Source organism: Corvus hawaiiensis, chromosome 6 (genome assembly GCF_020740725.1).
Source record: "Corvus hawaiiensis isolate bCorHaw1 chromosome 6, bCorHaw1.pri.cur, whole genome shotgun sequence".
Taxonomy (NCBI): Eukaryota; Metazoa; Chordata; class Aves; order Passeriformes; family Corvidae; genus Corvus; species Corvus hawaiiensis.
Window position 1 is genome coordinate 62,811,810 of NC_063218.1, and position 13,808 is coordinate 62,825,617.

At 57.3% G+C, this 13,808-nt stretch overlaps 2 protein-coding genes across 2 annotated transcripts in view; one reads left to right on the top strand and one right to left on the bottom strand.

The window, feature by feature from the left end:
* The window catches only part of LOC125327695 (serine/threonine-protein kinase pim-1-like), a 32,662-nt gene extending 28,412 nt beyond the window's left edge, over positions 1–4,250 (bottom strand). Inside the window, exon 1 of the mRNA XM_048307481.1 lies at positions 4,101–4,250. Coding sequence (XP_048163438.1) covers positions 4,101–4,250 — 150 coding nt within the window. The remainder of the gene's footprint in view (positions 1–4,100) is intronic.
* Positions 4,251–11,586: 7,336 nt separating this feature from the next.
* Positions 11,587–13,808, top strand: part of LOC125327696 — a 4,886-nt gene continuing 2,664 nt past the window's right edge. Inside the window, exons 1-5 of the mRNA XM_048307482.1 lie at positions 11,587–12,592; positions 12,744–12,965; positions 13,067–13,170; positions 13,262–13,312; positions 13,630–13,805. Coding sequence (XP_048163439.1) covers positions 11,587–12,592; positions 12,744–12,965; positions 13,067–13,170; positions 13,262–13,312; positions 13,630–13,805 — 1,559 coding nt within the window. The remainder of the gene's footprint in view (positions 12,593–12,743; positions 12,966–13,066; positions 13,171–13,261; positions 13,313–13,629; positions 13,806–13,808) is intronic.

Genomic DNA, 13,808 nt, shown 5'->3' on the forward strand with positions numbered 1-13,808 from the left:
TGGGAGTGTAGTTAGCTTCAGACCCTCTGTAGCTTCGGCTCCAGAATCCCAGTGGTCGGCCACGAGTCTCACCAGGCACCTTCTGCCAGAGGCTCCAGGACAGACCATTGTTCCCGGCTGCAGAGTAGAGCACATTCTTCACCTCTGGTCCTGTCCTGACTGGGCCAAGGGCTACTGCATGAGCGATCTCCTGCTTGATCTGGGCAAAGGCTTGCTGCTGTTCGGGGCCCCAGTGGAAATCATTCTTCTTGCGGGTAACCAGGTAGAGAGGGCTCACGATCTGGCTGTACTCGGGAATGTGCATCCTCCAGAAACCTATGGCGCCTAGGAAAGCTTGTGTTTCCTTCTTGCTGGTCGGTGGAGACATCGCAGTGATCTTATTGATGACCTTGGTGGGAATCTGACGTCGTCCATCTTGCCACTTTACTCCCAGGAATTGGATCTCTTGGGCAGGTCTCTTGACTTTGCTCCTTTTGATGGCAAAGCCAGCTTCCAGGAGAATCTGGATGATTTTCTCTCCTTTCTCAAACACTTCCTTTGCTGTGTTTCCCCACACGATGATGTCATCGATGTATTGCAGATGTTCTGGAGCCTCACCCTTTTCCAATGCAGTCTGGATCAGTCCGTGGCAAATGGTGGGACTGTGCTTCCACCCCTGGGGCAGTCGGTTCCAGGTGTATTGCACACCCTTCCAGGTAAAAGCAAACTGGCGCCTGCATTCTGCTGCCAAAGGAATGGAGAAGAAGGCATTGGCAATGTCAATAGTGGCGTACCACTTCGCTGCTTTGGACTCCAGCTCGTACTGAAGTTCCAACATGTCCGGCACAGCGGCGCTCAATGGTGGCGTGACCTCATTCAGGCCACGGTAGTCCACCGTCAGCCTCCATTCTCCACTGGACTTACGCACTGGCCATATAGGGCTGTTGAAAGGTGAATGGGCCTTGCTGACCACCCCTTGGCTCTCCAGTTTGCGAATCATCTCATGGATGGGAACCACAGAGTCTCTGTCGGTGCGGTATTGCCGGCGGTGCACTGTTGCTGTGGCGATTGGCACCTGTTGTTCTGCAACTCTTAGCAGTCCCACGGCAGAGGGGTCATCTGAGAGGCCAGGCAATGTACTCAGTTGTCTGATATCTTCTGTCTCCACAGCAGCTATCCCAAAAGCCCAACGATGTCCTTTTGGGTCCTTGAAATATCCATTTCTGAGATAGTCTATGCCGAGAATGCACGGGGCCTCCGGGCCAGTCACGATGGGGTGTTTCTGCCACTCGTTCCCAGTTAAACTCACTTCAGCTTCCAGTACAGTCAGCTGCTGGGATCCTCCTGTCACCCCAGAAATAGAAATGGGTTCTGCTCCCACATACCTTGATGGCATCAGAGTACATTGAGCACCGGTGTCAACCAAAGCCGTGTATCTTTGTGGGTCAGATGTGCCAGGCCATCGGACCCACACAGTCCAAAAGACCCGATTCTCCCTTTCCTCTACCTGGCTAGAGGCAGGGCCCCTCTATTCCTGGTCATGTTGCATGTTGCTCCCTTCCGGTGAATACGTTCCTGAGGTCCCTTCAAGAGGATCGGTCATATTATCATTCCGGTACCGTCTGGAGTTCTGTGTGCGAGAGACCGGAGCAATATTGACTCTAGATGCGCTTCTTGTGGTAGTTGTCCCTCTTTTTAGTTCACGTACCCGAGCTGCTAAGGAGGAGGTGGGTTTTCCATCCCACTTACTCATGTCTTCTCCATGTTCCTGAAGGAAAAACCAGAGGTTACCTCGTGGGGGGTATCTTCTCTCCCTGGTTGGGGGTCGCCGGCTCCTAATGGCAGAGACTCTTGTTGGTTCTGGTGAGATCTGGTAAATCTCTTCCTTAAGTTCCTTTTTCAATTTCTGATGGCCTTCTTCAATCAAGCTCCGGACTTGCTCAGCCAAAAGACTTGTTTCCACGGATGAGACATGGGTGCGAAACGGGGCTGTGACGGTGTCCTCGTAAATCCTCAGTTTGTTCACCAAGACGCCCACCCTGTCCTCGCCTTCCCTCCATTGCAGCGTTGCCAGGTAACGGGAGTATATCTCTGGTCCAAGGCGTGCGAACCTCAACCACATCTGTGACGTGCACTGGACACCAGCTGGGCTCTTAGGAAATCTCTCATCTTCTGAGAAAATGATCTCCAGCACAGCCAATTCCCTCAGGCACCGGATACCTTTTTCCGTTGTGCTCCATTTTCCTTGGTGCACCTGGAGGTCTTCTTTACAAAGGTACCTGTCCCTTACACTTGTAAGCAGTCGCCGCCAGAGGCTGAGGGTTTCTTGGGTTCTCCCGATCCCCTGGTCAATGACCACATCCCGGGACAGAGATCCCAGTTGCCTGGCCTCACTTCCGTCCAGAATGGTGTCATTGGCTGCAGCGTCCCAGATGCGGAGCAGCCAGGTCAGGATAGACTCGTTTGTCTGGCGGGTGAATTCCCTCCGCAGGTCACGCAGCTCACCCAGGGATAGCGACCGAGTGATGATCTCTGGCTCTGCCTCTTCTGCTGGGTGCGAAGGTCCTGCTGCATCCTCGTCAGTCACTATGCGGACTGATTTGCTTTTTGATTTCTTCTTCTGAACGGAGGCAACTGCAATCGGTGTAGGCTGTTCTGGTTCAGTGATGGTTTGCATGGGGACGCTGACAGTGCTTTTGGTTCCCTTCTCCTCTGTGTCAGTCTGCGTGGACATGGACGCTGTTGTCTTGCGTCTGGGTTCTTTCTCCTCTGTGTCAGTCTGCGTGGACATGGACGCTGTTGTCTTGCGTCTGGGTTCTTTCTCCTCTGTGTCAGTCTGCGTGGACATGGACGCTGTTGTTTTGCATTTGGTTTCTTTCTCTTCTGTGTCAGTCTGCGTAGACATGGACGCTGTTGTCTTGCATCTGGGTTCTTTCTCCTCGGTGACAGTCTGCGTAGACATGGACGCTGTTGCTTTGCATTTGGTTCCTTTCTCCTCTGTGTCAGTCTGCATAGGCATGGTGTTTGTTGCTCTGCTCTTTTTTCCTCCCTCATCCTGAGGATGCTGTGCCATAGCTCTGATTCTAAGCATGGTGTACATGGTGCAGGCTGTACAGAGAAGACAAAGCAGAACTGACAGCAAGTTTATGCCGTCTTTGACATCCAGAGGGAATTCAATATTTTCAAAAACTGCTGTGCCTGGCCTGAAAGGCTGGAAGAAACCACTCTCTACTCCTCCCACCAGGGGCTGGGTGCGATTGTTGAGGAGATCCCAGACATAGGAGCCCAGACTAGGACAGCCAAACAAAACTGAGTATATACTCCGAATGGTATTCATCGCCTCACAGGTTATTATGCTGTAGACATAATAAACCATTAAAGCAATTCTCATACCATTCCCTGGTTTTAACAGGAGTAATACTACAGGCAGGTAGTTCCCCATGTGAGGAAAAATATAGAGAGCAAGATACAGTACCCATGTAGACAAGCTGAGCACCATGGTGAATAGGTTTCCGTTAACACAAAATTGTAATTCTGACTTTCTCTCAGAGCTGCCCCACGTTGGGCGCCAAATTATGTGCTAGTTTGAAAACAAACCAGTGGGAGGCACCAAGTCAGAATAACAATTTAATGGAAATTAAAGAAAAGGGGAAAAAAAAAAAAAAAAAAAGGTAAAAGAAAACACTGTCAAACTGACAGAGTCAAGGTACAACCTGACACCCTGTTAGGCAGGGTGGTGGTAGCAGTCTGGTAGAATGGTGGCTGCAGTCCTCTGAAGCAGTGATCCTGTAGTAAAACAGTCTGCTCTTCCTCAGGAAGTCCGATGGTGGCTGTGTAGCTCCTGTCCTCTGGAAATCCAGTGGGAAGCCAGTGTCTCTGGTGTTCAGCCTCAGCTTATATCCACGCTGGGATGCTTGGTTCCTCCCTCTGGGTGGAGCATCTCACAATGGGGTCATCAGTTCCTGCAGCTCCTGGGCCACGGCCACGCAGGGGCCGCAGCTGCAGGGGCTGTGCAGGGGGCTCGCGGGAGCACGTGGCCGCTTGCGAGGGGTCGCCCGAGGCCTGGAGGACCTGGGAGCCGCAGGGGCTCCTCGCTTCCTCCGTGAGCCTCTGGGCTGCACCCCGGGGCGCTTGCGCCTCTTCGCTGTCCTTGTCTGCCGCCTCCGTGGTTGCCAGTGGCCAACGGCCCACCAGACAGCCACAGTGGCCAGCAGCAGGACAAGCACAATCACCGGGACCACACCGTCACACATGGCTCCGGCACGTCCCATCGCGACTGCACTGGCAGCTGCAGGTGCTGGCCCGTGTTACACAGCGACTGCGCGGTGATGTCACAGTGCTGTGGGCCAGGACAGCCGTGTGACATCCCAGCCCTGCCTCTCGCCAGCGCTCAGCCCCTTTGTGCTGTCACAGCTCTGCCTCTGCCCAGTGCTCTCCAGCGCCACAGGAGGCAGAAAGGGCCTCCCTGTGGGCACTTGAGGGACCTCTGGAGCAGAGTGGGTGGAAGATTCTTGTCTAAGTAGGACACGGGGTTGAGGAGGGGAACGATGATGGTGTCACCTCCTTGCTGGCAGAGCATGGGACATGGATTGTCCAATGGGACACTGTAAATTCCTTGGGGAGGGCAAGCCCTGCTTAGCCACATCTAAACCATCCACGTGCTATCCACCACATTCCCATCCTGAATCCAAATCCAGCTGTCCCACTTCCTGGGAAGAAAATGGATCCTATCCCATTGAAAACCAGTACATCAGCCAGGTCTTCACCCAGCACACCCTGTCCCTGCTGATCTCACATCTGCACACCTGCTCCAGAGGGATTCTGTGAGGGACAGGATCAAAACGCCTCTTAAAATCCTGAAATACAACCTGCAATGCCTTCCCATCACCCATGAGACAGGTGACCTTATGGCAGCAGGATAATCAATCAGACAGGAATTTCCCTCTGTTATGTCGCGCTCTTCACGGCTGACGCTCTCATTGTCCTTCCATCACTTCCCAGTAGTGCCAAGTATGTCCTTCTCCACCATTTTTCCTGCTATCAAGATTAGATTAAGAGGGCTGGAGTTTCCTGGAAAGTCCAAGCCCTTGCTGTCAAGTCGCATACAACTGGAGAGCACTGAGCCAGCATGGACCTCCTTGGGCTTTCAGGAGCTTGGGTAGATCATTTAGGGGGTTCCTGCTGGGACATACTGGGATGAATCCCATCCAATGCCACAGCCTCATGGATATTGTTCTGGTCCAAGCTGTCCCCAGCAATCCCAAATGGAAGATCACTGTCCCTCGCACCACTCTGCCTGCCCCGTTGGACACCCTTCAGCACCCAGAGAAGCCGGTGGTACTTAGCAGAGCCAGAGTCTGTGGGACAAGGACACTGGCAACAGCTAAAAGCAGAGAGGATGCCCAGAGAGCCCAATTCCCACAAGATTCTGCCATCCTGAGTGGGCCAGCCTGTCCTGAGAGAATGCTTGCCATGGCTTTGGCCATCGGGGTCCTGCTGGCCCTGGTGGGCTGCACAGCCACGGAGGGCTGAGCTGAGTGTCAGCCACCCACGGAAAGCTGGGAGAAGGACTGCAGACAGGACATGGGATCCCAGTGACCTCCCACCCCCAGTGCAAACATGGTGGCCACACCTGTCCTTCCAGTGGCCCTGCAACAACTGGTCTTCCAGTTGCTTCAGCGCCTGGAGGGACCCCTCAATCCTGACAAGGTGCCAAACCCCAGCGTCCTGCCATGGACCTGTCCGGGAGTAGCCACCAAGAGTCCATCCATAAGCGGCTGCTCCAGGAGGTCAAAGAGGAGGCAGTGAGGAGAGCCCAGCAAGGCAGGGAGGGGAGGAGATGAGGGGCAGGGGAGGGAAGGAGAGTGAAGGCACTTGGACTCGGAGGACCAGGCACTGCAGGCTCGGCACTGCTGGCTCTCAGGGTGCCCTGGATGGGCAAGGTGGTGCCAGGTGCCATCCCACCATGTGCCCTGGCTTTCCTCTTGTCCCCACAGCCATGACCTTGGGACAGATGGCTCTGCACATCCTTGCCCTCCTCTTCTGCCAACACAGTTCAGGGAAAACACTTCCGCTACTCCACCTCAGTAAGGGTCCCAGGTGGCTCCATGCTGCTCGGGGTGCTGGAGGTGGCAGCAGAGGAGAACCCTGAAACTTTTAGGTGAGAGCCAGAGGGGCTGTGGCAGTGGGGTTGGGCATCCCACCACCCAGCCCGGAGCCCAGTCCCTCTTCCTGGCAACTTCCGGACATCCTGGGGCACCATGGTGGTCTCCATCCACGAGCTGGCTTCCAGCATGCATGACAGGACATACTGGCAGTGCCACAGTGCTGGGGACACCCTCAATGAGGATGGGTGGCCCAGGGTGGGGGAGCACCTACAAACCACCAGCTGGGGAGCGCATCCAGGCCATCTTCAGCTCCTACTGATGCCACTGAAAGACAGTGGGAGCTGCCATGGAGCAAGGAAGTGTCATTCCAGCATGTCCCTGGGCATCTCTGTGTGGCCCTGGGAGTGGCAGACAGTGCCACAAAGTAGGAGGTCCCTTGTATCCCCAACCTCCAGGGCAGGGAAAACAAGGAGGTATTGTTCCTACAGTCCCACCCTGGCATAACTGGAGGGGAACCCAGTACAAGACACCAAGAGCCTCCAGGACACAGGTGGCAAGGATCCAGCAGATAACCCTGCACCAGATCGGCTTGTGGGGCCAGGGTGGAGATTTGGGTTATAAACCTCAGGGATTAAGGGGACCCACAGGACCCAGGGGATGGGGTGGGCAGCACAGAGCAGAGCCGATAGAAACCGCGATGGGGAAGGGATCAGTGCCATCTGCAGGGCAGAAGGACACTGGACTGACCGCAGAGCCACTGTTGGATGGAAATGGATTGTTATGGGTGTCAGGGGCTCCCATCGTACCAGGGACTCACCACACTGGGGCCCTTGCTAACAGGCAGGGGGGGTGCGGACAGAGAGCAAGTCAGTTCCCTGGAACACACGGGACCTCTCGATCCACTCGCAACTTTAGGCCTAAGGGGGGAAACTGTCAAGAAGTTCTTTGATTATTCAGGGACTAAGTGGGATAGAGGAGCAGGTGCATTTTATTCAACCGCTATTGGTAAATGCGGGGGATAGGTCTGAAAGGCATGAATGTCTGTTTGTTCCTGATTGTGATTGTAATTTACTGGGAAGGGATTCGATGGCTAAACTGGGAATGTAAATTGATATTGTGAAAGGTGATAAGGAAGCCACCACTGCTGTAACTGTCTGTCAAATGCCTGAGAAGGCCTATGCTGAAGTAAACCCAGAAGTGTGGGTAGTCCCAGGGAAATGTGGAAAATTAGATATGGAACCTCTCCAAATCACTTTGAAGCCACCAGGACAAGCGGTGTTTAAAAAGCAGTACCCTCTTTCAGGAGGGAATGAAGGGGTTACAGCCGGTTACTGAGTCCCTGTTAAAGGCAGGTCTTTTGGAGCCACGGATGTCTCCCTATAACACTGCTATCCTGCCAGGTGAGAACCTGGCAGAATTTCAAAGTGTTAAAAAGCAGATGAACTGAGGCTCCTGCCCTAGCCCTTCCAGACAGGGAAAAAGTATTTGCATTTTATGTGGATGTTGAACAGGACCATGCGAGAGGAGTTCTAGTGCAAGAACACCACGGGGAGGTACTTGAAGACTGATGGCCCATTCTTCTGAAATGTCAGACCCCTCGGTGAGGGGTGGCCCCATTGTTTGCAAAATTGTGCAGCCACGGCTTTCATGGTAACTGAGGACGGCAGGAGGCTCTCTAACCCTTAAGCCTCACATCAAGTAAAGGCTTTGTTGACCAAAAGAGCCTCTCATGGAACAGGGAAGATTTAGAATTAAGAAGGGGGGAAGGGTTTAACCCCACCTCCTGTTTAACTGGTCCCGAGGGAGGAGACCCAAAGGAAACTCATGACTGGATTCAGGCAATAGATCTCCAGATGACGAGGAGATATTCAATTATCCCCCTTGGAATTAATGTTAGGGATTTTTCTTTTTCCAGAGCAGTAAATCAGGGTGTTGATGGAGGTCTCTGGTTCTGTTCCCAACAGGGCAGCCATTTGGCGCAGCCCATGAACGCGGTGTCGGAGTCCATGGAGGTGTAGGACAGGTCCTTGTTGTCCGCTTCTTTCCCTCTCCCACTCCCCACCGCCACCAGCCCTCCCTGGGCAACGAGGGGGCTCCCGGCTGAGCAAGGGCAGCGCGAACGTGCAGCAGCTCAAGGATCCGCTCCCTGCGCACTTCCCGGGATAGGGCTGCCCTGGGCCTTGGCATGGACAGAGGGTCCCCCTTCTCTGCTGGGCGTGACCCTCCTGCCCCAGCCTCGCTCAGTTCGATTCATCTGCCTCCCGTGAGGGACACCCTCCACACAGATCCTGCTTCTGATTCCTTGGATCCACAGCACTGTTCGTCCTGGATTTTAACCACGGCTTCCCCGGTGTAAGGGGCTGGGCTATGCAGGGGGGAGTGTGCTGGGCTTTCTCAGGACAGCGTTAATGGTTTCAGGCCCCCAAGAGCTCTTGTGTCTCCCTTTCTCCCAACGATATCCCCTCCGTCCCCTCCTTCCCGACGCTTCCCCTCAGCAGCACCGAGCCTTTTCCCGCCCTTTTTCCCCTCAGCGCTGGCCCCGCCCCCGCCCCGCCCACGCCCCCTCGGCGCCGCTGAGGCCCTGGCCACGCCCATCGTCCTGGCCACGCCCCCTCGGCTGGGAACGGCTCCCCGCCCTCCCCTCCCTAATTAGCGCCCTTAGTTCCTCCCTCCTTAATACCTCACTAATTAGGCCCCTGGCGGCCAAGAGCAGGCCTTGGGAGGGGCTCTGTGGGACACCCTGGCTGCGTGGGGCAGGCCAGAGACGCCCAGTGTTGTCCCTCCACTCAGGGCAGGGATCCGGGGCACCGCGGCCACCCGGGGAAGATGCTCCGTTGCCAGCCCACACCTCCACGAAAGGGAGAGGAGGAAAGCAGGCTGCCACAGACACAGAACCCCTCAAGACTTCCCCAGCTGGGTCTTCTCCGCCCCGCCCCGCCCCGCCGCTTCCAGCTCCATGCCGTGTTTACAGGAGCTCAGAAAGAGGAAAAAAAAGACAAACGAGCTCCCCAGCGAATTCCTGAAAGAAAAATCCATCAATGGCCAGGAGGCTCCTGCGGCTCCTTCCTGAAAATCAGGGCTGTGGGGAACAGGGCGCAGGGTGTCCCAGGACACAGAGCTGGACACTGATCCCTCCTGGATCTCCTTGGCAGCCCTGTCCCAGGCAACGATGGTCCTGAATATCCTCCTGGAGCTGTCCCGGGAAGGTCCCTGCTCCCTGGTGCGGGATGGGAGGGGTAGAGGTGGTCCTCTCACACTCATCCCACTCATTCCCCCCTGCGCTGGCTTTGCCCCAGGGTGTTGACCCCCCTTTTTAGGGTGTCCAGCCCTGTTCCCATGGGGAACCTTGGCAGCACCCATGGGCATAAGCAACCTTTGTGGGAGGCTGGGAGCACTGGTGAGGGAGGGGGCTGTTCCTGGTGACCTGGAACTTGGCTCCTGCCGTGAGCCAGGGGCTTTCTGCCTGCCGGGCTGCGGGAACGCCCTCTCTGAGCTCTGTGACACCCCCAGCCCCACACCCACTCCTTGCCACAGCTCCTCCCAGACAGCATCCGCTACGGACACGTCCCCCGCTACCATCCCTTGGCCAGGGGCCTTGTGGCTCATGCCAGACCCTTCTTCCTCCCCAGGGAGTCTCCTCCCAGGAAAGGGGGAAGCCCCCCACAGCCCAGGACTCTCCAGCTCAGCCCCCCTGGAGCCAGGCCGCCGTCTGAGTCCCACGTGCCCTGAGCCAGGTGGGGACTGGCGGCCGTCTTGGCCACAGCGACCACAGATAAATCGAGTTTCAAACCTGTGACAAGAGGAAAAGGGCCAGCAAAACCTCAGCTCGGGGCATGAGGAGAGCAGACTTCAGACTGCTCCAGGAACTGGTAAGCAGGGTCTCCAGGGACAATGTTTTTGCAGGTGCTGGGGTCCATCAGTGCTGGTCAATTTTGAAACATCACCTCCTAAGGGCACAGGAGCAGGCGATTCCCAAATGTTGGAAGCCAAGCAGGCGACGCAGAAGGCATCTTCTCTGGGAAAGAGGATGGAAAAGGAAGCTGTGTGCCCAGTGGAAGCAAGGTCACGAGAAGAATACAAATGTCAGGAAAATTAGTCCTCAAACACCACAGGTTTATGTCCAATCAAGAGACAGAGCAGTCCTGTTCCTTTAATCGAATAAAGGGAGAGGTCATGGGCATTTCCCACGGGATCTCTCCAGTTGATAGAGGACGCAGCTTCCTCTTTCTCCTAATTTCCCAGCTGCATTTCCCTCTCTCTTTCCCCGCTGGCTGAGGTACTTGAGAGGTACAGACTTCCCAAATGGCTTCCTTTCTAATGTGTACCCCCCCCCACCCCCATTCTTTTCCTCGTGTCTCTGTTCTTTTTCTCTAAATCCAGGGATTAGCAGAGTCTTGAGTGAGTAACAGTCTCTGTCAATTAGTGGAATTCCTATGGAGTTGATGGTTCCTCCCTTTGCTTCTTTCACCTATCAGTATCTGGCTTTATCTACCATCAGGCCCACAGATAGTTTGTAAAGACACCTCCTTCTCATTCCTTCCACAGAGATGTTTCTTGCCACTGTAGGGAGAACTTTGGTGCGGTGAAAGCTCAGCTGGAGAGGAAGGTGGCCAGAAATGTGGGGCACAATAAAGAGAGTGTTTTTAAATATATTCATGGAAAGAAACATTGTAGAAATAACATTGTCCCCTGCCAGGATGTGGATGGTCACCTCACAAACAGGGACAGGGACACAGCACAGGTGTTTAATGCATTCTTTGCCTCTGTCTTCAACACTCCTCCCTCCCTTCCCAGTGGAAAACATGCACTGTACCAAGGGACACTGCAAAGTCCTTGAAGAGGGCAAGCCCTGCTCAGCAGAAACCAAACCACCCCTGTTTGATCCACAGCATTCCCATCGTGAATCTGAACCCAGCGTGTGCCAGCAACTGGGACAAAGGGAACCCTATGCCCGTCAAAACCAGAGCAGTGGGAGCACCATGAGCGCTCCTTGGGAAATCCTGACTTGTTTAGAACAGAGGCAACGCAGAAGTGGGTGAGCTGTTACAGAAAACTCTTCCTGCCCTCGACAGCCAGCTCAGGAGAGCTCCCCAGAGACACAGGAACTTCAACTCCCTTTGTCTCTGGAAGATCTTCTCAGGCACAGAGTAGTGGGTGTTTCCAGTTGGTACCGCTGCAGTGTCCTGGGAGCCATGGGCTTGACACTGGTGGCAGCAGCACTCTTCCTGATGTGCCACTTGCTGCAGGGAACGATTCACTGCAGCAGGCTGAGCTCCTGGTCTTAGTGCCAGGCTTTTTGTGGCCATGTGCATCCTTAGGCATGAGCTGGTTCTGCTGATCCCTGAGGTGGGCACAGGGCTGTGACGGCACAAAGGGGCTGAGCGCTGGCGAGAGGCAGGGCTGGGATGTCACACGGCTGTCCTGGCCCACAGCACTGTGACATCACCGCGCAGTCGCTGTGTAACACGGGCCAGCACCTGCAGCTGCCAGTGCAGTCGCGATGGGACGTGCCGGAGCCATGTGTGACGGTGTGGTCCCGGTGATTGTGCTTGTCCTGCTGCTGGCCACTGTGGCTGTCTGGTGGGCCGTTGGCCACTGGCAACCACGGAGGCGGCAGACAAGGACAGCGAAGAGGCGCAAGCGCCCCGGGGTGCAGCCCAGAGGCTCACGGAGGAAGCGAGGAGCCCCTGCGGCTCCCAGGTCCTCCAGGCCTCGGGCGACCCCTCGCAAGCGGCCACGTGCTCCCGCGAGCCCCCTGCACAGCCCCTGCAGCTGCGGCCCCTGCGTGGCCGTGGCCCAGGAGCTGCAGGAACTGATGCTGCTGCTCTGGGCTCGCAATGGGACATGGGTGCCGCTCTACTCTGGGATGTGGCAGGCGTTGTGGAAAGAACTGGAGGAGCTGCTGAAGCGAGGCCACCTGCCCTGCTGTGGCTCGTCCAGCTCCTCCAGGAGCCTCCATCCCTTCAAGAGGCTGCTCCCAGCAAGATTCTCCATCCCTGGGAGAGCCTCAAGCCTTGCAAGGACGGCACACCATCAGAGACCCGCCACCCAGGCAAGAAGCTCAGGCTGTCAGCGATCCTCCATCCTGCCAGGAGCGTCCGCTATCTCTGACAGCCTCCATCCCCCGCAGACGCTCAGTGAGACCTGTCGGCCTGCAGAAGGTGCAGAGCCTGTGCACAGGTCTCCCAGCTCCCTTGGACTCAGGGACTTCAACAACACGGGCGCAACCCTGACAACTGACGTTGCCACGGAAAGCCCAGGGGTCCAAGTGGGAGCCCAGCCCGATCCAGGGGAGCCTTCTCAGGAGCAGGTGGCGGAGCAGCGAGTGAGCTGGAGCCAGCAGTTGCCGGCCCACAGCTCCCAGGACGCTGTGCCGGCTGTGCCAGCTGGCAACAGCCCGTGCCTGGTGGCGGAGACGACCCTCAAGACACCCAGGAGGTCCCTCCATCTCCAGGAAGCTGCTCCGAGACGGCCACCGACTACCAGGAAGGCCTTTCTGGTAGCAGGTGAGATCTTCTGAGGAGCTGTCTGAGGCTCTCCCGGGGCTCTTGAGGGGCATCCCCAGGCCAGGCCAGGGCCCTTGAGAGCAGCCGAGTCCCTGGCTGCTTCCAGTGCTTCTGATGCCACGGCTTCAAAAAACCCCTCCCTGGTTTGCAGCTGCTCCTGACACCCCCCTGTGCGAGTCCTCGGGCTGTAGCCCCGGCCGTCCTCAACAGCAGAGTCCAGCCCACGACGCCGGGGACAGCGACGGTGCCGCCCTGCCCCGCTGCCCTCCGGCTCCTGCAGCCGCCTCTGCGCGCTCCCCTGCCCCAGCTCTGCCGCTCGCCAGCCCGACGGCCGCAAGGCGGTGGCCGCTGCCCGGCGCGCAGCAGGAAGCAGGTCAGAGCAACGTGGCCCGCGGTGGCTCGGCCCGCTTCACTCGCGGGCACTCGGCCGGGGGGGCCCTGGGCGCAAGGCTGATGGCTCGGTCTCGGTCGCAGGGCAAAAGAAGAAGCTGCAGGAGCTGTACCAGCTGGGCCCGCAGCTGGGCAGCGGTGGCTTCGGCACCGTTTTCTCGGGCATCCGCCTCTCGGACGGGAGCCCGGTAAGTGGCCGGGACGGCGGGGCGCGGGAGGAGGGCCAGGGGCGGGGCGGGGCAGGGCTTGAGCTCAGCCCCGTCTCTCGTGGCCTTGCAGGTGGCCATCAAACGCGTGGCCCGGGAGAGCGTCCTGCAGTGGTACGAGCTGGTGAGTGAGCGGGGCCACCGCGACAGAGCGGGGCGTGGCGGGCAGGGATAAGGCCGGGGCCCCGAGGGCGGGAGGCGGCGCAGGGCGGGGGGAGCGGGCGTGGGCTCAGCGTGCGAGCCGGAGCATGGCGGGCCCGGGGATGCCAAACACCGGAGGTGGGGCCGGGCAGGGGGGCACCCCCCAAGCATCCCCCTGGGCGGGAGGAAGCCCAAGCACCAGGGAGGCTGCCCGAGGGGGCACTGGGGCATCCCAGGCACGGGGCAGCGCAGCCACAGGGCGGCATCAGGCCTGCTGGAGGCACCGTCTCCTCCTCACAGCCCGACGGCACCCGTGTTCCCATGGAGATTGTGCTGATGGAGAAGGTGGGCTCTGGCTGCCACAACATCATCCAGCTCCTCGACTGGTTTGAGCTGCCTGACAGCTTCCTGCTGGTGATGGAGCGTCCGGAGTCATCGCAGGATCTCCTGGCCTTCCTGCTGGAGCAGGGGTTCCTGTG